We start from the raw sequence: 24823 nt of genomic DNA, 5'->3' as shown, positions 1-24823 counted from the left end.
AAATAGTTTTTAAAAACTTTGCCCATGTTTAACATGAGAATCCATCTCTTTAACACTGTAAACAACTCTGAATACATGAAACACCATGGTACCCCCCCTTTAATGTACATAGATCGGTGTTTCTCAACTGGTGGGTTGCAACCTAAAAATATGAGTCTGGTCTGATGGGCCGTGAACAGCAGGGGAAAACAATGCAAAATACAATTCATAAAACGCAACCAGGCTTATTGCATATTATTGGGTCTATGCACTTTTTTTTTTTTTTTTGGTTGGTTGGTAGGTATTGTGTTGGGACACCACTTGATATCCAATGTAAAATCTAGGCCATTAAGCAAAACCAGCTGAGAACCACTAATCTAAATGGGATGAGTGAACATGCTTTAATATCTTCCATTTGGTCAGTCCCATCCTTCAATAACAGCCTCTTGGCAATCCAAGCAATACATTGTGACAGATTTTCAGAACAATCCGTGCAGAAATGCCACTTAAATCGTTAAGATCAGCTCTCTGTTTCTCTCTATCAGCACGGCTGAAGTGAATGAGCAATCTCCGAGTTTGATAAATGCAGATGAAGAACATCTTTCCTTCCACCACCCGAAAGCAGCCTCTATTTCCCAGAGATCCATGGGCAGAGCGGACGTCTGGCCCTTTGATAACTGCTCGAGCGCCCCGTCACCATACATCTACACAGAGAGAGGACATGTGCCCGATCAGGTGAAAATAAGGAATAAACACTTGTGTGCCAATACGGTCCTATTCAAAATGTCTATAGACAATACAAAACCTTTTCCACAATACAACAATGCTCTCTTTAATGCGATTTGAGAAAGCAAAATGCATGATTTTTTTTCTTTTTTTTTACTTAAGTCTTTTCCTTTTCAATATCACAAGAACTGTTAATGTCATGATTTCATGAAATTGAGATCAACTATCAGAATATTTCGGTGAAGGTTTTTGGAATTTATCTGATGGTTTTCATATAGTTTTGTTTGCATATGTTTGTGGTTTAATAATGTGATGTTGGAACTTTATATGAGTGCAGACTTCCATTCCTCAAGCCATGAGTCTGTGTTTCTCACGATGCACCGCCTGCATGTGAACACCAGACAGCAGCAGTGGATCAGATTATGAATTATCTGAACAATCATATACAGTGACATCAGTAGAAGTGAAGGTTTTCTGAGGTTGGAGAGTCGAGTAAAGGACATAAACTAGATAATCCAGTGCAGGTGTTTATGAGAGATGAGTGAATATATCATGTTGTCATAAACACATTACCAAAAGAAAAAAGAAATAATGGTAGGCCTACCTTTTTGCAAGAAAACAGTCAATAGACTGAAATTAAGTAATATAGAGCCAAAACACCTGCAATCTGAGATATTTACCAATGAAGCTCTTTTCAAATGGCCGATATGCTCCTTTATTAGGTCTGTGCTGTTGTTCTGAAAAAGCTGTAGTGTACTTATAATAATATAATATATAATAATGTCCGAGGAGCAAAAAGATAATCATGTAACAGCGTTTTCTTCATTGTCTTTCTTTTTTTTCCAGGACAAAATATTAATCAAAATATCAACATAACTGTGAATCCTTTAGAGGTCCTGTGCAGGTGTACTTCAGTAAAAATTCACATTTTTTCCCAAATTAAAAATATAAAAAATGTAATAAAAAATTGTTTAACATTAAAAGCTTTGTACACTGTGAATATGCTGTTATTACTCATAGTTATCTTGCACGACTAGCACATTTCCACTGGTCTCATATTTGATGTTCCAGTCAAACACGTTTCTAATCGCCACATTGATTATATGAGAAAGTTTCTTATTATTACTACAAGTTATTATTACAAGAAAATAAGTTATTATAATGAGAAACCAAGTCATTATTACGGGAAATTTTTTATTAATTTTCTCCTGTTAGAATGATTTCTGAAGGATCATGTGACACTGAAGACTGGAGTAATGATGCTGAAAATTCAGCTTTGATCACAGGAATAAATTATATTTTAAAAGTAAATTAAGATAATACCATTATTTTAAATTGTAATAATATTTCACAATATTAGTTTTTTTTTCTGTATTTTTGATCAAATAAATGCAGCCTCGATGAGCATAAGAGACTTCTTTCAAAAACATTAAAAATAGTGTCCAAACGTTTGACTGGTACTGTAAAATGCAAATTGAACACATAGACCACTAAAACCCCTTTTTCAACATTCAGCTCTTTCTTCCAAATGATGCACAGACACTGTAGTTGTGATGCTGAGAATTTATTGGTTAGCCTTCACAGCTTTGTAACTCATTAAAACAGATCATAAAGACTGACACAACTGTGTGAGGAATCAGATCTGCATCACTTATTTTCAACCACTATAACATTTCCTCTGGTCTCATATTTGACGGTGTTCCAGTCAATCACGTTTCCCTTCGTCGGAAACCATTCCTGGTTTAAATGCAACGCCTTGATCTGACGGCTTAGGAGAACATGATCCCACATGCACACATCTGTAATTTCACCTACAAAGCTCTGCTCTGCTTCAAAGGCACCCACATCTGAATCAGGGTCCTGGCCGAGCAGAACGGTGCCGCCAGGACTAACTGAGTGACCTTTCCTAAAGAGCTGGAACACACTGCGCCGTCCATCCACCCAAAAAGCAGCAAGCCCAGTCACAGAGTCCCAGGTGATGCACAGGTGAGTCTGGAACGTGGAGAGAGGAGGCAGGTGGAAAAGCGCTCCGGCGCCACTGAGGTAGAAGGACAATCGGCCATCCTTCTCCCTCCAAACATTGAGAGCATCATAGCCAGGTGTGCGGTAGGCGAAGAGAATGATCTCCCTCTCGCCCTGGAGCTCCATCGCCACACGCATGCAGAGAGTAAACGCTGAGAGACTCAGTGGCTTTTCAGGAGTGAGTTTAACAAAGCTTGAATCCGTCTGGGTTGGAAACAGAAGCACTTTACCACCAAGACCCACTGCAAGACAAAACACAAAATAAACCATCTTTTACTAGACACACAAAATCCTGCTCATACCAATCTGTGAAACTTAATAATGTAAAAAGTGCTACCTTCAGTTGCCACTGCTTTCAGAGAAAGCAGACAGAAAAATAAAAGCAACATCTTGCAGGTCTGAAGGAAAAAAAGTGCAAAGGAAAATCCATTACTCCTTTTAGCAGACAAATTCTTCACGGTTTCATTGTTTTTAATATTAAATTACAACAGTTTATCACTACTAAGTGTTCAATCACATAAAAGAGACACAAAAGGTTCAAGCAACAAGTACTTACGATGTTCAACAGGTGTTATCAGAGAGAAGATCAGGTCAGGTCAGGTCAGATGTTTGTCTCACAGATGGTTGTGACTAGAAGTGTCTCGAGTATTTATTTGCAGATTGGGTTCAGCCCAGATTCACGTACAGGCCTCCCAGTCATCTTTTTTATTATTATGCTTTACTGAATGTAGTTTTCCATTTGCAGAATACTGTTATGGATTAATTTAATGAGAGACTACATGAAGCATGTACACTTTATTTACACTATAGAATAACACCACAGGACTGCAGAAAAGCTAGAAGTTTATTTAAATGATGAAAAACAGATTTCAGAAATAGCATATTCACATAAATTGTAATCCAAAAATCTTAGCCTTGTTTTTTTTTTTTTTCTCAATGTAATGCTAGCATTTCCCTATAATGACTTACCAGATCAATACAATCATGTTTTATGACAAATACATTTCATAGCATATAGAGATATCATATTCACTTAGTCATTTTTGAGATCTCTTCCAAAACTAGAGACGACAAATGTCTCCCAGCAAACAAACAAAAAAAAAAATTATCTACCAGCATCTTTTTCTTAGAAAAAAAGCAGACTTTAGAAAAAGTCTCCATTTGCTCTGTTTCCATGTACATCTCATTGCTGTCCAGGAGAAGAATCTGAGATATTAGATCGATTTGATTTGTGATTTTTCAGTCCTTTACTGGCAGAGATGAAGCTAAATGTCACTTTACAGACATCAGAAGAGAAAGAGAGAGTGTGAGCTGAGAGTGAAGCGGGGAAAAGAAACAGAGGATTCAGTGTTAAAGGGATGAAAGAGGGATTGAGCCTCCGCAGGGTCTGTGCTGAGCGTTTGTTTCTCAGAGGGAGAGATGCTGAAAACACCATGACGCTGGAAGTTGCTGTCGGGTACCGAAAACAGACCAGGTACAAGAAATCACTTTATTCTTTTCTTTCATCTACTACACTTAATATTATGTATAGTTTGTAGTTGTTTTGTTGTGCTTGTGTTCTTATTATTTAACCAATGTACTAAACACTGTTAATGAAAATATTATTTATCATAGTATAGCAATCTTTATGGCTTGGCAACAGAAATCAGAGGTTTTTTTGCCGTATGTGTTAGTTTTTTAAAATCTGAACCCCCCAAAAATGTAATAAATTATATTAATAATCAATTTTAAAAAAGGTTTTAGGTCAGTGTATTTTTTGTTCAGCAGGGACACATTAAAATGATCTTAAGTGACCATAAAACATTCTATTTTAACATAAAACAGATGTATTTTTCAAGTAAATGCTGTTATTTTGAACTTTTTATGTATCAAAGAATCCTGAAATACATGCAACACTGTTTCCACAAAAATATGAAGCAGTACAACATTGATAATATATATAAAAAAAAAAAAAAAACTCCTAATCATATTCACAACATGACTGGAACATGACACAAATAGTAGTGTCTCTGGCTGTCTGAATTCACTCAAATGTGGAATTCAGTGCGAGTGAGTGCAGACACACGTAATGCAGGTGTACAGTAATGACTTTGATGCATATTTTGTCTGATTAGCCTTACAATTCTCATTTTGCTGTCCTGTGTCTGTTTCTATAAAGACCGCTACTGTTGATGGTCTCTTGCTGCCGAGCTGATGCTTATATCGGAACGATAGCGAGCAACTCGTGCATATAATTACTGACATCATCTGAACACAAATTTCAGATTTCTTTACTTACAAAATGACAGTACAGTCTGGATCTGAAAAATTATTTGGCAGCAAACGTAGAATCGTGAAAACTAATTTCTGCAGTAAACCCCAGGTGTTCTATGAGAGATCTTTTCAACTTTACTACATACAATAAAGTTTTATCCAGACACGGCACAATAACAGTGGTATCGCACCCTTTCCACAAACATTAACTATATTAAACAACAAATAAACTCTGGTTGACTGTTTTTGTGCCATTCATGCCAATAAATTCGTTAAACATCATCAAGACAAGTTGGGGGTTACCCAAACTTTAAGAAGTTATTAACGATGATTTTTAAGAACATTCTCTTTCAGGAATGTAAATCGTTCTTTAGAACAATGTTTAGAAAAAGATAAATATTTTAATGAATGTTTTAATACAAAATATTCTTATCTTTATTCTTAAGTTAGAAAATAATAAAATAATAAAATTCATCCTAACTGCCATTTTTTTCAAGAATGTTTTGTCAACCCCTGATTATGAAATTATATAGGCCTAATGTGCAATAATAATCCTTATCACAAAACTTTCTAAATAACTCTATCTTTACAGTTCACACAAGCTCAAATGTTGTGATCATCCTGTCTAGCCCAGCAGTGAGCATTGCTCAATAAGCGACTGTTGTTTCGTTCATGAGGCCTCTAACAGTTCATGCTTTGTTTTGCACAGACTCTATTTGTATGTGTGCTGCACAACAGACATTATGCAACAATTTTACAGACACTCACACACACTCCTACACCTTGAATACTCAGTGTCCACATCCACATTCTTGCATTACTTGACTGTACAAATATTTAAAACAGAAAAATGCTACAGTAAAAACTTGTTCATTGTTAAAGTACATGTTGCCAGCAACTACAAAGCAACACACTCACAACCACTTAAAACACCACAGAAACTGCATAGCAACACTGACAACTAGAGCTGCATGATTCTGCAACCCAGCAACCGCTTATAGCGACACACACAACCACTCGGAACACCCCAGCAACCACTTATAGCGACACACTCACAACCACTCAGAACACCCCAGCAACCGCTTGTAGCGACACACTCACAACCACTCAGAACACCCCAGCAACCGCTTGTAGCGACACACTCACAACCACTCAGAACAACCCAGCAACCGCTTATAGCGACACACTCACAACCAATCAGAACACCCCAGCAACCGCTTGTAGCGACACACTCACAACCACTCAGAACACCCCAGCAACCGCTTGTAGCGACACACTCACAACCACTCAGAACACCCCAGCAACCGCTTGTAGCGACACACTCATAACCACTCAGAACACCCCAGCAACCGCTTGTAGCGACACACTCACAACCACTCAGAACACCCCAGCAACCGCTTGTAGCGACACACTCACAACCACTCAGAACACCCCAGCAACCGCTTGTAGCGACACACTCACAACCACTCAGAACACCCCAGCAACCGCTTGTAGCGACACACTCACAACCACTCAGAACAACCCAGCAACCGCTTGTAGCGACACACTCACAACCACTCAGAACAACCCAGCAACCGCTTGTAGCAACACACTCACAACCACTCAGAACAACCCAGCAACCGCTTGTAGCGACACACTCACAACCACTCAGAACAACCCAGCAACCGCTTGTAGCGACACACTCACAACCACTCAGAACAACCCAGCAACCGCTTGTAGCGACACACTCACAACCAATCAGAACAACCCAGCAACCACTTATAGCGACACTCACAACCACTCAGAACAACCCAGCAACCATAGCAACACACTCACAACCACTCAGAACAACCCAGCAACCGCTTGTAGCAACACACTCACAACCACTCAGAACACCCCAGCAACCGCTTGTAGCGACACACTCACAACCACTCAGAACAACCCAGCAACCGCTTGTAGCGACACACTCACAACCACTCAGAACAACCCAGCAACCGCTTGTAGCGACACACTCACAACCAATCAGAACAACCCAGCAACCACTTATAGCGACACTCACAACCACTCAGAACAACCCAGCAACCATAGCAACACACTCACAACCACTCAGAACAACCCAGCAACCACTTATAGCGACACTCACAACCACTCAGAACAACCCAGCAACCATAGCAACACACTCACAACCACTCAGAACAACCCAGCAACCGCTTATAGCGACACACTCACAACCACTCAGAACAAGTCAAGTCATGTCAACTTTATTTATATAGCGCTTTTCACAATGCAGATTGTATCAAAGCAGCTTCACAAAATAAAATAGTACATCAGTGTTTGTTTCTAGTGTAAAACGTCCACGTTTGGTAATGCTGATCAATAGTATTGTTGATTGATTGATTAAATTAAGTATCCCCAACTGAGCAAGCCAAAGGCAACAGTGGCAAGGAACCGAAAAACTCCATCAGGTGACCTAATGGAGAAAAGAAAACCTTGGGAGAACCCGGGCTCAGTCGGGGGCCAGTTCTCCTCTGGCGTTTATGAACTAGAGACCGGATTTAACTGTAAGATTAAAAATATTATATAAATGCCTGGCTGAAGAGATGCGTCTTTAATCTAGTTTTAAACTGGGAGAGCGAGTCTGAGCAACGAACAGTATCCGGAAGGCTATTCCAGAGTTTTGGAGCTAAATGTGAAAATGCTCTCCCTCCTTTTATGGATCTGGATATCCTAGGTATGACCAAAAGCCTCGAATTTAGTGATCTTAAAGAGCGCGATGGATTATAGGGCGATAGAAGATCAGTTAAATAGACTGGAGCTAAGCCGTTTAGGGCTTTATAAGTCAGTAGCAATACCTTGTAATTAATACGGAACTTTATAGGTAACCAATGTAGTGATGATAAAATTGGTGTTATATGGTCAAATTTTCTTGATCTAGTAAGAACTCTAGCGGCGGCATTTTGGACTAACTGTAGCTTGTTTATTGAGGATGCAGGACAACCAGCTAATAAAGCATTACAGTAATCTAGTCTCGAGGTCATGAATGCATGAACTAACTTTTCTGCGTCAGAAACTGATAGCATATTACGTAGCTTAGCAATGTTTCTAAGGTGGAAAAAGGCTGTTTTTGTAACATATGAAATATGATTTTCAAAAGACAGGTTGCAGTCAAGTATAACACCCAGGTCTTTTACTGTAGAGGATAAAGTAACAGGACATCCTACTATGTTAAAGTTGTATTGTGAGAGGTTTTGTGGGCGTTTTTTTTAACCGATAAGTATTACCTCTGTCTTGTCTGGATTTAATAAAAGAAAATTGCGCGTCATCCAATCTTTTATATCTTTAACACACTCTGTCAATTTGGATAATTTAGCGTTTTCATCCGGCCGTGATGAAATATAGATTTGAGTGTCATCAGCATAGCAATGGAAATTAATTCCATGTTTCCTTATAATATTTCCAAGTGGCAGCATATATATTGAGAATAATAGAGGGCCTAACACAGATCCCTGCGGCACTCCATAGTTTACTGGAGTTATGATCGATTTTTCTCCATTTAAATAGACAAAATGGTATCGGTCAGATAGGTATGATCTGAACCAGCTTAATGCTTGTCCTTGAACACCAGTATAATTTTGTAGTCGATCTAAGAGTATTGTATGATCTATAGTATCGAACGCAGCACTAAGATCAAGTAAAACTAGTATTGAGATACAGCCTTGGTCAGAAGCTAAGAGTAAATCATTTGTGATTTTAACGAGCGCAGTTTCAGTGCTATGGTGCGGCCTGAATCCAGACTGAAACTTTTCATAGATGTCATTTTCTTGTAAGAAAGAGCCTAGTTGGGCAGACACCACTTTTTCTAGTATTTTAGACATAAAAGGAAGATTTGAAATTGGTCTATAATTTGCTAGGTTATTTGGGTCTAATTGTGGTTTCTTAATGAGTGGTTTTATAACTGCCAGTTTAAATGTTCTTGGAACATGACCTAAAGTTAAAGACGAGTTAATAATATTGAGGAGAGGCTCTTCCACTACAGGTAACACTTCTTTCAGTAGTTTAGTTGGTATGGGATCTAATAAACATGTTGTTGTTTTAGAGGAAGTGATAAGTTTATTTAACTCTATTTGTTCTACAGTTGTAAAGCACTGTAATTGTTCTTGCGGGGTGATAATCGAGGCTGAGTTTTAAGGCGCGATTGAGGATTGAACGTTTACAATTGTGGTTCTGATGTTTTCTATTTTCTCAGTGAAAAAATTCATGAAATCATTAGGCTACTACTACTAAACTGAAACGGAATATTTTGTTCAGGTGACGCTTGTTTATTTGTTAGTCTAGCCACGGTGTTAAATAAAAACCTAGGATTGTTTTGGTTATTTTCTATTAGATTGCGGAGGTGCTCAGCCCTGGCTACTTTTAGGGCCTTTTTATAACGTGACGTACTGTCTTTCCAAGCGATTCTAAAAACAACCCAGCAACCACTTATAGCAACACTCACAACCACTCAGAACAACCCAGCAACTGCATATAGCAACACACTCACAACCACTCAGAACACCCCAGCAACCACTTATAGCAACACACTCACAACCACTCAGAACAACCCAGCAACCACTTATAGTGACACTCACAACCACTCAGAACAACCCAGCAACCATAGCAACACACTCACAACCACTCAGAACAACCCAGCAACCGCATATACAGTAGCAACACACTCACAACCACTCAGAACAACCCAGCAACCGCTTATAGCAACACACTCACAACCACTCAGAACAACCCAGCAACCGCTTATAGCGACACACTCACAACCACTCAGAACAACCCAGCAACTGCATACAGCAACACACTCACAACCACTCAGAAAACCCCAGCAACCGCTTATAGTGACACTCACAACCACTCAGAACAACCCAGCAACTGTTATATTGACTGTTGCTGCCAGAGTTCATGCAGATCAGATGCACTGAGCAGCAACAACTGTGATCATTCATTCTTCTAATTCTACTCTCTCTCTTTCACGTACTCTGTGAACCCGTCCAGTGGTCAGTCAGGGCAAAACAGCTGTTATGTGTCACTCTAAGTTAAGGGTCAGCAGCACCCAGAATAGCATGAAGACAGACACGTGCAAGACTTCTTGAGCTGTTCTATAAAGTTTGTAAGGATATCGGTCATATCTGGAGCACTTTACTAGCTGAGATCCTTGAGCTGGGTTAGTACTTCATCTGTGCAGTTGAAACTTGTGCATGTAGTGAGCTTCTGAACTAACACCACATGTTGTGACTTACTTGTGTGATTACTTTGTTCTTTGAATGAGAATGCACTTTTCTATTATTGGTGTTTGCCAAGTCAAACAACACTATTACTATTTCTTATACTTATGGTTAGGGTCTTGTTGAAGTCACTAACCCTAAGCACTGAACAGTATGTGCGTTGTCCTGCAGCGTTTGTGCGTCATATATGAATAATTCCTCAAATCGTGTGTCTTGTTGAGGAAAGCTGTGTGTGGCTTAAAATTTCACTTGCAAGAAAGATTAATCAGAGACTTAGGGGTAGAGTCTTTGAATTACCATACCAACACAAAAAACACCACAGCAACTGGATACCAACACACTAACAAGTTACAACCACTCAAAACACCCATAGCAACTGCTTAGCAACACACTAACAACCACTCAGAACACCCCTAGCAACTGCTTAGCAACACACTAACAACCACTCATAACACCCCAGGCAACTGCATAGCAACACACTAACAACTACTCAGAACACCCATAGCAACTGCTTAGCAACACACTTGCAATCACTCACAACACCCCAGCAACTGCATAGCAACACACTAACAACCACTCAGAACACCCATAGCAACTGCTTAGCAACACACTTGCAATCACTCAAAACAACTATAGCAACTGCTGCTTAGCAACACATTAACAAGTTACAACCACTCAAAAGACCCATAGAAACTGCTTAACAACACATTATTAACAATCACTCACAACACCCCAGCAACTGCAGAGCAACACACTAACAAACACTCAGAACACCCCTAGCAACTGCTTAGCAACACACTAGCAATCACTCAAAACAACTATAGCAACTGCTTAGAAACACATTAACATCCACTCAAAACATCCCAGCAACCAAATTGAAAAATCACTCAAAACCTCCCAGAACACCTCTGCAACTGCATAGCAACACTCATGATCACGTAGAACATTCTAGTAACCACATTGCAAAACTTAGAACAACCCAGCAACTGCATAGCAACCCACTTAAAACATTAGGAAGACCCTAGCATTGAGTACTGCACAGTGCACAGCACCACTTTTTTTCTTCAAATGTAAAAATCTAGTTTGCATCAGTACAATAGTTCAGTTATTCTGATAAATGAGTAAAGAATGTCAGTGGGCATAAAGGAATGACATGAAGAAGAAAAAAATGGACTGGACTTTCCCAACACTATACAGTGATTACAGCAGTAGTTTTCAGAGTTACTAGAGAGGACAGATGGATGAGGTCTATGTACACAATAACAGCAAGAGAATAAATGAGTGCAAGATTGTGATAAGATGTTTCACAAAACTTATTGAGCAACTGGCTCACTGTGGCCAGATATTAACTCAGCAACTATTAGAGTGTGATAAAACAAGGCAAATGATCAACAGAAGCTGAATCTCTGAACAATTAACCATGTTTCACACCACACTACACACCAGTCATGCCTTAAAGCAACACCATGTAACTTTTGCTCTCGGGGTCCCCCTACAGTTGGGAAACAGTATTGTCTTCTACTACTGTCGTAAAATCTGTCATGGTTACACCAGGGGATACACGTGCATTTGTTGACAAGCCGATACCCCCGAACTCTGCAGAAGGAGTTCTCACGTCTTGGGCAGACTGCCTGCGTTGGGTGTGAAATGTCTTCATCCCAGGTACAGTGGCATATATTTCAGCATGCCATATGAATATAATTTCATGGGTTTTATTTTTTCATCGAAAACTAGAATGTTAGCGTTTACTAGCTTCCAGATGAGTGAGGTATGCCATAAAACCCGAACCCCGAAGTTCCGTAGTGCCAGTACAAGCGATACAGACCCCGTCAGGCTATGGCAGACGTGTCATTCAACCTATTTTAAGTCGATGTACCATCACAAGGGTCTTGGAAATATATTATGATAGTGTTGAAAAACTACATGGTGTTGCTTTAACTTGAGCCACAGTTGCTACATCCGCCATTTTGTCATTATCATGTGACCTACCAGCCAGGGGCGATTCCAGGATTTTATAAATGGGGGGGGCACATAACCAGTGGGGGGGGGGCACATAACCAGTGGGGGGGGGGGCACATAACCAGTGGGGGGGGGGGGGCACATAACCAGTGAGGGGGGGCCCATGGGAAATCAGAAAATTCAACTGGAAATAAATACTTGTTTAGAAAATATTAAGCACGATTTCAAAAATCTTTGCAATGCCCAGTGCCCTAATATAGATGGTATTAAATGTGGCACTGCATTTATTGGACCACACAGTTTTGTTCTAATAAATAAAAAAACAACAACAAAAAAAGACTCTGTCCTCTTTTCATTCTCAACCCCAGTCTACAGGTCTACAGACGACTCGTTTGCAGGTAAAAAAAACAAACAAAAAAAAAAAAACTCGTTTGCAGTTCAGAGTCGATTCTCTCTTTTGGGAGACAATAACTTTATTTATCGTAGACTTTCGACTTTACAACTTTACAGAACGTAAACATTCACAAACAGCTATATTACACCCAGCATGAGAGGTAATATTCGAAAAACCATAACCAGGAACCAGGCCTATGTGACATTTAAATCCAAATTTGTGGTTTAACAGCAAACTTGGCTAACCTGAACAGCTTGACGTTTATTGCTGATTCATTCGGTGTCCATCGCTATTGTGTCTAGGATGGAGGATCAGGACAGAGTCAGTCAGGCCTCCAGCAGCGCCACAGTTTCCTTTCTGCCAATCAGAGACAAGGTGAATCACATTTTTACACAAACACAGGTAGAATGTTTCAAACCCAATGACACAGTTTGTGTGATTATATATGTGCAGTGTCACGACAAAGTGCAGACGTTTGGAAAGAGATGTCAAGCGGCAAAAAGAGACCCCAACTGCCCTGTGGTGATCAGAGGATGGCTGTACAAGAGGGTAACGTTTAGTGCACAATACTGACCATTGGTGTAAGATCTCGGACAAATACTTAACAAATATCTTAAAACATGTTTTAGGTTTTACTTTAAAGCTGCTGTCCGTAACTTTTGGCGCTCTAGCCTGTTAATAAACAAAATTGCATGCATTGCACGCGTCTTGCGGATGAACATTTTTGCCGGACCTACTTCTCTCTGTTAATGTCTATGATGACTGAGTCGCGCAGGTACTGGGCTACTCCGCTGCGGTATGACACGAACAATATAAAATAGTCCGAATATAAATACTTAATATTGGTGTACCGTAGTGATTAGGGATAAGACAAAAACACGGTTGGGAAAATGGATTCATGATGCACTTGTTCATTATATAAATATTGTAAATTTTGACCACAAAAATGTTAGCTTTAAATACCAAGTTCGTTACATAAATATTTGTATTCACATTGATTTCGTACACTATGAAAAAAAAAAAAAACAGTATTACATTTTTCAACAAAATGATAAATAACTTTGATATAATGACCCTGATATATCTTTCTAGCACCTTGAATACATTTGAGTGTAAATGTAACATTGTTTTCATATATTTAACAAAAAAATATTGAAGCCAGTGTTGTTATTGTAAACTAAAACGTTTGGTGATAGATTTGCAGAATTTAAAATAAAGCAGAAATAAAATACAATTAAATAATCAGATGAAAAACTTGAAACTCAAATAAACAAGAAATAAGTTAAAATGACCTTAACTAAGACTAAAGACTAAAGCTATATAGAAAAAGTAATACTAAAATAACAAACAATTTATTTTTAAAGCATTAAAAGATCAAATGATCTGATATTTTTAGAGATTTTCTGACCTTGACATTCTGCAGGGGTCTTTGTGATGTCATTTCCCTTTTTTTGTTAATACCACCAACACATGTTTTACTTTAAGGCCCACAGAAATACATAAAATACAGATTCAGAAATGAAAAACATGGTCATCTTAGAAGTGTAACTGCATTTTAAATACATCAAGGTTATATTTGTCAGAGATGTGTGTGTGATCATAAATATATCTTTCTATAGGATAGCAGTGGACTAAAATTATGGAAAAGAAGATGGTTTGTCCTCTCTAATTTCTGCCTGTATTATTATAAAGGTAAAGCCATGTTATTGTTTTATATATAAATTATCTAAGTACATTAATCTTCCATTTCAAAAAGACTAATTCCCTGAAATGACTTCCTCCAGACAGCCGTGAGGAGTCTGTTCTGGGCAGTATTCCTCTTCCCAGCTACAGGATTCTGTACTGCTCACCTAGAGAGTGCAGGAACCGCAAATATGCGTTCAAGGTGAGAGTGAACGTCCCCTTAAACCTTACAGTACAGTACATATCTTATATTCTCACTGTAAACATGTGCTTTTAGGTGGTTCATCAGGGGATGCGGCCGTACATCATGAGCGCTGAGACCCAGGAGGACATGTTGGGCTGGGTCAGGGCTCTCAGCCAATCAGCAAGCATGGAGGCTGATGACATGATCAACAGGTGAACCTCAAACTTCTTTTCTATTTCGGTCCATTTTTATGGATTCTATAATTCACCTTATACTGTTTTTTCTTGTCCTTTAGACGCTGTGCCAGTTTTCAGGACTTCACTCAGATGGGAGATAATGCGGAAACAATGGAGCTCCAGCACATGACCCCGTTTCCAGAAAGAAACGGCCAGACCGCAACAAAACTGACCAGGGTGCAGACAGAACCGAGTCTACTGGATCACGAGATGACGGGAATTAAGATGAAGACACCAGAACTGAGAGGAAGACATGGGAGCAGACCAAGGTAAATGATCTGAGATGCTTCTCCTTCAGTAAATTGTCTTTAACTTGCTATAAAAGGGACCATAACTTACATTTTCTAGCATTTTTAAGGTAGTTAAGGTCCATCAAGGTTTCTTGTGACATAACAGTTGTAATTTTGTTTTAAATGACATGTTCTACCTCTTTCTGAATCAAACAGGCTGTTTTTGCTAATGTATTCATAAGAAATCATGTACATAGGTCAGTGTTTCTTAACTGGTGGGTTGCAACCTAAAAATATGAGTCTGGTCTGATGGGCCGTGAACAGAAGAGGAAAACAATGCAAAATACAATTCATAAAATGCAACCAGGGTTATTGCATATTAATGGGTCTATGCACTTCATGGTAATTCATTTTAATTACTTTTTTTTTTTTTTTTTTTTTTACTTGATATCCAATGTAAAATCTAGGCCATTAAGCAAAACCAGCTGAGAACCACTAATCTAAATCTGTAAAGATGTGGGATGACTGAACATGCTTTAATATCTTCCATTTGGTCAGTCCCATCCTTCAGTAACAGCCTCTTTGCAATCCAAGCAATACATTGTGACAGATTTTCAGAACAATCCGTGCAGAAATGGCACTTAAATCGTTAAGATCAGCTCTCTGTTTCTCTCTATCAGCACGGCTGAAGTGAATGAGCAATCTCCGAGTTTGGTAAATGCAGATGAGGAACATCTTTCCTTCCACCATCCAAAAGCAGCCTTCAAGCAGCCTCCATTTCCCAGAGATCAGTATGGGTCGCCGTGTCACGGTACCATGGGCAGAGCGGACGTTTGGCCCTTTGATAACTGCTCGAGCGCCCCCCTGTCACCATACATCTACACAGAGAGAGGACATGTGCCCGATCAGGTGAAAATAAAGAATATAATGTGCCAATACGGTCATATTCAAAATCCACACTTTCTTTAACTGTCTGTCTGGGTTTCAGCCTTTTCAGTCCGAGTTTCCATGTTCTGTGTGCTACTCTTCCAACTACCACACGGCTGAACACATGGCAATGTGCAAGGTAAGACTGATCTGTGATGTTACGAACCTTTCAAAGTGAATTTTCCATGCAATACAGCACATACTGTACAGATCGGTTCTTTTCAACAATTCAATGCATTAAATTTCAATGAACCAGTTCAAAAGAACAATTCTTTAACATTATCACATGGTCTCTGTGTGGCATATTACATGCTCTGAAATATTACATTAATGTAATAATGAAATTGAGATATTTTTATTTATTTTTGGTCTTATTTAATATTTTTGCATTTTTTAAAAATATATTTATTTTATATATATTGTATATTTTTTATCAACATTACAACCATTAACAACCTGAAAAAAAAAGTTAAAAAAACAACAACAACAACAATAATTGCCCGGCAATTACAGTACAAATAATAATAATGAAATAATTATCAAAAAGTGACAGGAGCATTATAATATACCAAACCTCAAAATATTACTTAAAGAAACGTCGATACAATCAAGGTATGGGGGTCCATGTCTGATGGAAATCTTCAGTTGATAAATGAGTAACGCATGTTAGATATTCTAATGGAATCATTTCTCTAATAATCTTATGCCATCCTTTTAAAGAGGGAGGTTTATCACTGATCCAGGATGAAATTGAGATATTTAAAAAATAAAATAAAAACTCTATTTTATAATAAACATTTTTGTTTTTAAAATGTATGCTGTTTGACTATTTAAGGCAATTACTTTTCACATTTCACATCTATTTCAAGCTGGTAGATGTTAAGCATCTTCAATACAAAAATGTATGAAGCTGCTTGCAAAAAAAATTGGTCATCTACTTTTGAATGGCTGTCACTGGAGAGAAAAATATAATATTGCATATTGATGATGTAATTATGACTAAGCAGATTTAATTTGATTTTGATCCAGGCAGGTAAACCAGACATCCTCATGGAGAGAGAAATTCAGCCAATCAGAGATCTGGAAACCGATACAGATGTGAGTGCACTGTAGTGTGTGAACGTGTGAGAGAGATTTTGATATTTTTATATTTTAGAAAGAAAACTATAAGCATAATTATAAAATGATGTAATAATATAATTGAAAAAATCTAAAATTTAAGTAGTTTTTGTTGAGTTGTTACTGAATTCGAATTCAACAAAATGTTACAGCAAGCATAATCATGACAGATCATTGTTTGCATTATACATTTTTTTTTTTCATGTAGCTAGTGTTCTGAAATGCACCCTTGGTGACAATATTTTTGTTGTTGTAATTATTGACTTGAAAACTGCTATTGTATCCGTGTACAGTTGACTCGAATACTACTGCAATCGGATCACTGTTATGTTTCCAACATCAAACATTCCTAAGAGTTTCAAATATTAAGAAAATATTCGAGAACTTCTTAAGAAATGCTCTCAGGAAGATTCTTACAAACCTCTTAACTGTGGATCTGACCTGTTGAGCTTCTGTCAGCCATTGTCGTCCTCCTCCTGTCCTTCAGGTGGTTCTCACTCGTCTGTGTGGATGTGATAAACTGCTGCAGTCCGTCTCTTTGCAGCTGGCTCAGTTACAGGCAGATAAGGTCTATCACACAAACAGATACCACACACTCAAATAATGCATGCATAAAAACACGACACAAATATTCCTGCCTGCTCTGTCCCTTTCTTTAGAAAAGCATTGAGCATGCTCTAGAAATCAAATGGTTGGTGAGGGAAGATGGACTACCTGGAGAGCAGGAAGTATCCCAGAAGGCTTTGCTTCAGGAGGAGCTGGTTACACTCAGAGCCAGAATATGTGATTTGTCATCGGTACAGTATTGATTGTGTGTGTGTGTGTGCTATGCTTGCACAATTACTCGCCGGTGATTTAATTAAATGTGTGCGCTGCATGTTTCAGAGTGAAGGGCGGCACTGTGATCTTACAGCGTCTCAGTTCACCGTAAACAAACTCCATCTGCATCTTCTCTGAGTTTGAGTAGATTTAATATGCATTTGTGAATGCAAAATGTACCAGACATCTTCACATACTTGCAATGAGAAGCACTTATCAACAAAAGAGTAGCTTTAAGGCTCCCTGCGGTTTTCAGTCGAAATAGGTCAATGGTTTAACGTTTTAAAATCAAGAAATTAAGACAGCCATTAAATATTAGTATTGTAATTTTACAATTATAATGTATTATATATCAAATTATATATCTTTTTTGTATTTTACAGTGAAATGTTACAAATGTATTAAAGTTTTTATTTAGTAATAATGAATTATATTTATAGCCATGTTGATATATAATAATTATGCAGCCCTAAAAACAAGCAAGCAAACCTAAACATTTTTTAAATCACTTTAAATGCAATTTTTAGCAAAAAAAAAAAAAAAAAATTAGATTTTTCCACAAATTGTGCAGCCTTTGTGTGTGCAACTGAAAAGCCAGTATAAAAAAGATCAACTAATTAATCCGTTTTCTTGCTGTGTTTCTCACATTAGTAGATCCGATTAATGCATTAATAATCGAGCGACACCTCTCTTCATCAGGAGATGGACAGTTTGTGGAGTGATTATGAACGGATGGAGAGCGAGCTGTCGGTTTTCCATTCTCATCTCCAACACATCCTCCACTTCGGGATGCCGCAGGTAATGCCACATTTGAGAAGATCACCTGATGCTCTGCTCCCATTAACGTTTCGTTGGCTGTCACCATCAGCATACAGAAACACCTATACTGTAACAGTTTAACAATGTTTAAAGATATTGTAAGCGACTTTAGACTTGCTAAATGACTACTTACAGATTTCTAAATGGTTAAAAACAAAAGTTTAAATCCAAATAACCCCAGGAGCAGATTCAGGCGCAGAGGCAGCTCTGGATGATGGAGGATATCTTGTGTGGTTTGAGGGTGAACAAGAACCGCTTTATGGCCTTACTGGGTCTACAGATGCAGGGGGGTGAGTAAATGTGTCGGTCTGTGTCAATGTTCATTCATTTAAGCACGTTTATGTAAATCGTTTTCTCTTTCTATCCTTCAGTTCCTCAGCCAAAACCCGTTCCCTATTTTGAGGGCGAGTTAGGAGGCCTCAACATGGTAATGAGACTTTTAGCCATTTTTACATTAATGCTCTGAGCATAAATGTACATAAGCTCATATTTTGAAAAATACATCAGAAAACTAAGAACATTTTTATTAACAGCAGGAGAAGAACATTTAAGTCAGATTTTTTAAAACTGGTATCAAAAACCCCTATATGGCCACAAGAGGGAGCTTGGGATCCATTAAAAAAAATCGGAGCAAAATACTTAAAATGAATGTCAACTTTAGAAAATAAAGGGTCAGTATTACACTCTCAGTGCTGGGTTGTGTCAGGAAGGGCATCCGACGTAAAACCTGTGCCAAATCATGTGTGTGAGAAGCAATTGAGAAGTAATGTGCTAAAGTGCTATACAAATACATTTGCACTGTACTGCATTGAAAATGTTTCTGTATAGGTTTTTACATCTAAATTATTCTAATAGTGGATAGAAATCATCGCAAATAGTTTCTAAATAATATTTTACTCATTTGATTTCATACAAATTATATAAAAATATCAATTTTTTTTTAAAAACTCTTCAAACCACTCTTTTTTCACACATTATAAACTTTGATACCATTATATATACATAAAGAAAGGGTTTCTCACAGTGGGATCATCATATTTAGGGGTCCTTGGCATTAAAAAGTTTGATTTAAAAGATGTGTAGTTGGCTAGACATTCTGCGGTGTCAGTTTAAACATGATATTTTTCTCTTTTTCTCATGTAATAGGAGTGTGTGACTGAAGCAGAGCAGCAGGACTACATGAAGATTCACCAGAGTTATAAGAGTTGGACCCAAGAGAGCCCTGCCAATGACAGCAGGCCGAGCGCCGAACACGACGTCCCACACGAACCGCTGCGTCTGACCCGCGTCGTGACGTCTACCCTTCCGTCGTCGCTAATCGCAGAGCGCATTTTTGTAGACGACCCCTATCCTGAGCAGATCCCCCTGCAGTCAGGACTGAGGAACAGCCAGAGGAAACCCAGCAGAACGATGCATGAGACGGCCGACAAGAACAGACGCTTACACTGGGCCGACGGACCGCAAGAGAAACCGCCTCAAAATCCCAGAGAGAAGGCACTGGCTGACAGAAAGGTCTGGACACACCATCAGACGGAGGTGAAATTTTCTATTTCATTTCATATTTAAATACCGTTCACTTTTCCAACAAATTTTCCTGTTGCGTACAGATACCTCCCTTATGATATCGAATTAATGGTTCAGACATTCATAATCTTATTTTCAAGGCATTTATGAAAGTCATTTTTAATCATGATAATGTTTTTCTTCGTAAGTAATATTATACACTACTGTTCAAAAGTTTAGAATTTAACACTTTTTCTTTAGCATACACACATTAAACTGATCAAAAGTCACACTAAAGACTTTTATAATGTTACAAAATTTTTCCATTTCAAATAAATGCTGTTCTTTTGAACTTTATATTCATCAAATAATCCTAAATAACGTTTTATGATTTCCAAAAATAAGCAGCAGAACTGTTTTCAACACTAATAATAATAAAACATATTTCTTGAGCAGCAAATCATCATATTAGAATGATTTCTGAAGGATCATGTGACACTGAAGACTGGAGTAATGATGCTGAAAATTCAGCTTTGATCACAGGAATAAATTACACTTTAAAATGTTACAATTATTTTACATTGTAATTCTGCACCATACCATACAACATCCAAAAGTCGTTAAACTGTTGCTAGATTGATCACCATGTTGAAAGAGCATTGACATGGTTAGGGTCAGATGGTCGAAATAACCCACAGCCTGCTGGGAAACTAATGACTGAGTGCAATCATAATACATGTGGATGATTATATGCATGTGTGCATGAATGCATGTTCCAGCTCGAGCCTGAAGCCTTGTGCCTTACAAACTCTGAGTCTGACTGCGACGCTGCCATGAGCTCTCAGAAACACCACACTAAACTCAGACGAACGGATAGAAGAGACAGAAGCATGAGGTACGGATATTTGCACCCGTAAACAATTCTGTCAGTTACAGTATGGAAAAAAAAAAGAAAGAAAAAAAATTATATGAAGAGTTCAGATGCAAAAGCCTCTAAGTGCCATCTGAAATTTTCTTCTAGAATGATCATTTTTATCAACCTTGTATATTTAATTTCAGTAATTTCACTTGAATGACAATTAATAGGTAATCTCCATTGCCATTTAAGTGAAATTACTGAACTTAAATATACGAGCTTGATAAAAATGATCATTCTAGAAGAAAATTTCAGATGGCACTTAGAGGCTTTTGCATCTGAACTCTTCAGATATAGTATTTAAAGATATATTTGCATGGATACAAATGCATGCTTTGCTTCCACTATGCATGGTTTCAAAATTGCACTTAATCTTTCATTTCTCTGAGCACTGTATGTTGTGCATGTATTAGGTTGCACATGTCTTTAAATCTCTATCTTTACAACATGTTTAATTCAGTCTGAGTTTTGTTTTAAATTAGCCGAACAACTTTTCTATTCTACTGCTGTCTTTCACTCATAAACATCCTTGTTGACTCTATATTCTTCTGAAAACTATTTCTCCATCGCTCTCTCTTTTTATTTTACTTTTAGTGCAGGCAGAGAGCACTTCATAGACGACATTCATCCCTTGAAACTTATTACAGCCAGTGAAAAAGAGACAGATGTCCAGAAATACACACCAGGTTACATGAAGCATTTGTTTTGCATTCACTCTACATGCATGCTCATATGCATTGTGTGGTATAAACTATTTTGATAGAATTTAAGAAGCATTAGTGTTAATTAAACCACAAAACTCTAAATAATACACATGCATATTAGCCTCATGCAGTAGCACAATCACAATTTGTAAATGATCAAAGAATTTCATTTTAATGCATGTTTCTCTTCTTTTCCAGATTCTGCTGTTGTACACTTGAGCAACGGCTACAGCAGTGATAGACGCAAATATAAAAGCCACAACAGCGAGTCGGCCAACCCAATAACGCCACAATGTGATGACGCAAATGTGCACAGTAAAATAAAGGACAAAACAGCACAACAATCATCTTGCAATGATATCATCGTCATAGAAAGCCACTCCATCAATCATATTTCAACTCTTACAGTGTTTAAGGGACATCAGGGAAACAATCAAACACACAAACCTCATAAAAAGATCAGAAGTTCTGACCGACAAAAGTTGTCTGTCTCTGCTAATGTGAAATCTGAGTGCTTTGTGTCAAATAACCGACGGTGCGAGTTAGTCCCGGTCTATGTTCACGAAGCAAAACCTCAAGCATCCCTTTCTACAGAGGAACATCAACAACCAAACCAGGGAACCAATCAAACGCCTGATAAACCAGTGGGAGGAGACTGTGGGCGGAGCCAGAGTCCCAAAACAACATTCGAAATGGTACATATTGGCCAAACAAATGGGAAAAGCTGCACTGACCTCAAAGAAATGCCTGATCAACCACCAGACGCTCAACCAATCACAACATCTGACAATCAATTTACATCCAACTCTGACCAATCCAAACCAGAGCTGTGCATTTATGAGGAAATCCAGTTTAGCTCGCCCACATCAGGAGATGCTGATGAGAATCAGAGGGATCAAACCAGTGGAGATGAATCACGACCATCAAACCTCACCATAAATGAGTCTGGACCGTCTCACACTGAGGTCAATGGGGAGTACAGTGCAAGAACAAGTCGAACAGGAAGTGATGGCACGTGCAAGAGAGGGAAAGAGCAGAAAGTCTACGGCTCTGTCATGAAGAGCTCAGTAATAAATCATCTCGTCCAAGACTGCAGGCCGAGGATAACCGTGGTCAGCACAAGCTTGTAGATACGAGTGTTTTAGTGAGGCTGAAGAAAGTGAGGGAAAGAGGCAATCAGACACAAAAGAGTAGGAATGTCAGAAGTGGATAGATAGTGAATGATATACGATAAAATAATTGGATGGGAAATTAAATTCCCTTTGCCTTCAGAATAGCTTCAATCCTTCATGAAATATATAATCATATCATGCTGATCTGTGTGTGCCATTGCACCAAGAAAAGCGTCCCGTCTGATTAAGGATGCAGAAAACTAGATTGCACGTGAAACCCATGAACTGTAGTTTTATTTGAGAATGGGTCACTGTGGTCATTTATGTGTCATTTAGCAACTTTGAATTTGTTCTTTTTATACATGCACATTAAATCTCCTGATTATACTGTAATACCTCTGAATGCATACATGCAACTCTTGAGGATTTTAACTGACCTGGAAGTATTACTTACATTTCTACATGAGTATTAATCAGTTATCAACTTTGTGATTTGTGAGACCAATTATAGTCTAATATAGTAAACACAACACATCTGTGGCTTATTAATTCAGTAGCTTTCTGTGGTTTTAGCAAGTAGGACGTGTTTCTGGATCAACATCCGTGTTTATATTAGATCTTTGTGATAAACAGTTAGATTTTAGGGTTAGGGTTAAGACAAAAAAACATTTGTGTGGCTTCTTATTGAAAGCCCATTTCTGCCACAAAAAAAACATAATTTTGACTTTTTGTTATAATTTCGTCATTGAATGTCATAATTACAACTTCAATTTCGACTTTTGGTCCAGAAGCAAAAAAAAAGATGTTGATCCAGGAACATGTTCTGCTTGGCAAAAGTCATAGCTATCGCGCCTAATGAACATATTAGAAGTTTATTGATTTTAATAAATAAAAAAAACTTTGTATATTTATTGCAGTGTTTTGTGATGCTATTTTTGTTATTCTCAAATTAAACCACCTCATGTTTGAACCAACAAAACTATGTTGCTGCTTCCTACCACATGTTTTATTTATTTAACTTATGGTTTTATTTAATTTAATTTACCAAACTGTAAACCAGACAGCCACTGAGTTTATATATTCTAAAACTAATGTCAATATATCCGAGAGAGATCCTCTTCTGTGGAATACAAAATTTGTTCTTTGATTCGCCAAGCTGCACCTTTTCCATGTAACGTGATTAGTGACAGCTGTCATGCTTCAAAACTGAATGAAGTATCATAAAAATATCATCATCATAAGTCAACACGGTACATTCAGTCTTCTGAAGCCATTTAAATCGTGAAATCTCGCCCTAAATCTCCAAGTGATGTGCACTTTTAGTACTAAACAGATATTGACAAACTCAACTTTATGATTACGGGAGGTTTGATTCATCTTAGTAATCCCACTCAGTGACTCGAACCTTTTTAACCTGTTGCAATTTGGTCAGATTCGTTCACTGACACACCTGTCGTCCATTTGGTTCACAATAAACGAGAATGAGATGCTTCTGCAGCTGCTCAAATACCTTCACACACACTACTGACACTCAGAGGACAAACACAGGAACTACACGTGTTCAAAACTGAGTTATGACTGAAATCAGCTCTATTATGATCAGTCCTGTGACAGACGAGTTTGACTCGAATATGCTCAGAATCAGAGAAAACTGAGTGTGTAAACTAATATAAATCAAACAAACCATAATTGCGCCATATGTTGTTTTGTTTTTGTACATTAAACTACACAGTAAAGTAATTGTGTATCACCAGTAACAAAGATGTTCTTGAGCCTTTTTTAAAGTAGCTCCTTCATCTCAAGCTGAAAATGAATTTATTATTCATAACTCATTTTAGCAGAAGTGAAACTGCTCCAGTTCAGAGCGTTGAACCAGTAAAAGAGTGAAACTGTGAGTTTGAGGTGTAAATCTCATTTGCATTGTCAGGTTTAGTGATTGTGATGGTCTCAGAATAGAGCAGCTCGTCTCCAGTGACCATGTTCAAA

At 38.1% G+C, this 24823-nt stretch overlaps 3 protein-coding genes and 1 long non-coding RNA gene across 8 annotated transcripts in view; 3 read left to right on the top strand and 1 right to left on the bottom strand.

Moving 5' to 3' along the window:
- The window catches only part of LOC307153392 (pleckstrin homology domain-containing family A member 7-like), a 32472-nt gene extending 29801 nt beyond the window's left edge, over positions 1 to 2671 (top strand). Inside the window, exons 5-6 of the mRNA XM_079862830.1 lie at positions 525 to 714; positions 2543 to 2671. The gene's annotated coding sequence lies outside the window, so the exon portion shown is untranslated. The remainder of the gene's footprint in view (positions 1 to 524; positions 715 to 2542) is intronic.
- Positions 1 to 24823, top strand: part of LOC307153405 — a 169809-nt gene that overhangs the window by 67208 nt on the left and 77778 nt on the right. The gene's annotated exons all lie outside the window — the stretch shown is intronic.
- LOC307153386 (C-reactive protein-like) lies at positions 2256 to 13234 on the bottom strand. Of its 2 annotated transcripts, XM_079862826.1 has the most exons (4): positions 13160 to 13234; positions 12831 to 12942; positions 3065 to 3125; positions 2262 to 2969 (listed from the first exon to the last, which is right to left on the bottom strand). In XM_079862826.1, exons 3-4 carry the CDS (start codon positions 3114 to 3116, stop codon positions 2353 to 2355), a joined length of 669 nt encoding a protein of 222 aa, XP_079718952.1. In that variant the 5' UTR covers positions 3117 to 3125; positions 12831 to 12942; positions 13160 to 13234; the 3' UTR covers positions 2262 to 2352. The 2 variants fall into 2 exon arrangements, with proteins under 2 accessions (XP_079718951.1, XP_079718952.1); XM_079862825.1 differs by lacking the exons at positions 12831 to 12942; positions 13160 to 13234 and adding an exon at positions 3284 to 3660 and having other exon boundaries at positions 2256 to 2969.
- plekha4 (pleckstrin homology domain containing A4) lies at positions 4017 to 23810 on the top strand. 4 transcript variants are annotated; one of them, XM_079862750.1, is made up of 19 exons: positions 4020 to 4201; positions 12888 to 12960; positions 13039 to 13134; positions 14205 to 14277; positions 14370 to 14470; positions 14546 to 14664; positions 14748 to 14957; positions 15599 to 15827; positions 15907 to 15984; positions 16875 to 16943; positions 17452 to 17532; positions 17624 to 17761; positions 18483 to 18581; positions 18784 to 18892; positions 18974 to 19029; positions 19749 to 20138; positions 20885 to 21000; positions 21616 to 21707; positions 21924 to 23810. In XM_079862750.1, the coding sequence occupies exons 1-19, from the start codon at positions 4086 to 4088 to the stop codon at positions 22853 to 22855; spliced, it is 3177 nt and encodes a 1058-aa protein (XP_079718876.1). In that variant the 5' UTR covers positions 4020 to 4085; the 3' UTR covers positions 22856 to 23810. The 4 variants fall into 4 exon arrangements, with proteins under 4 accessions (XP_079718879.1, XP_079718876.1, XP_079718878.1 ...); XM_079862752.1 differs by lacking the exon at positions 4020 to 4201 and adding an exon at positions 10026 to 10171; XM_079862751.1 differs by lacking the exon at positions 4020 to 4201 and adding an exon at positions 10026 to 10171 and having other exon boundaries at positions 12817 to 12960.

This window comes from Squalius cephalus, assembly GCF_949319135.1.
Source record: "Squalius cephalus genome assembly, chromosome: 25".
Lineage (NCBI taxonomy): Eukaryota > Metazoa > Chordata > Actinopteri > Cypriniformes > Leuciscidae > Squalius > Squalius cephalus.
This window is presented reverse-complemented; position numbering and strand designations above follow the sequence as displayed.

Coding starts and splice junctions, on each gene's coding strand:
- LOC307153386 (XM_079862826.1), bottom strand. CDS start 3,116: ATGTTGCTTTTATTTTTCTGTCTGCTTTCTCTGAAAGCAGTGGCAACT. Junction 2,970..3,064: donor GAAAGCAGTGGCAACTGAAG/GTAGCACTTTTT, acceptor TTTGTCTTGCAG/TGGGTCTTGGTGGTAAAGTG.
- plekha4 (XM_079862750.1), top strand. CDS start 4,086: ATGAAAGAGGGATTGAGCCTCCGCAGGGTCTGTGCTGAGCGTTTGTTT. Junction 14,278..14,369: donor CTGCCTGTATTATTATAAAG/GTAAAGCCATGT, acceptor GACTTCCTCCAG/ACAGCCGTGAGGAGTCTGTT. Junction 18,893..18,973: donor GGGTCTACAGATGCAGGGGG/GTGAGTAAATGT, acceptor TCTATCCTTCAG/TTCCTCAGCCAAAACCCGTT.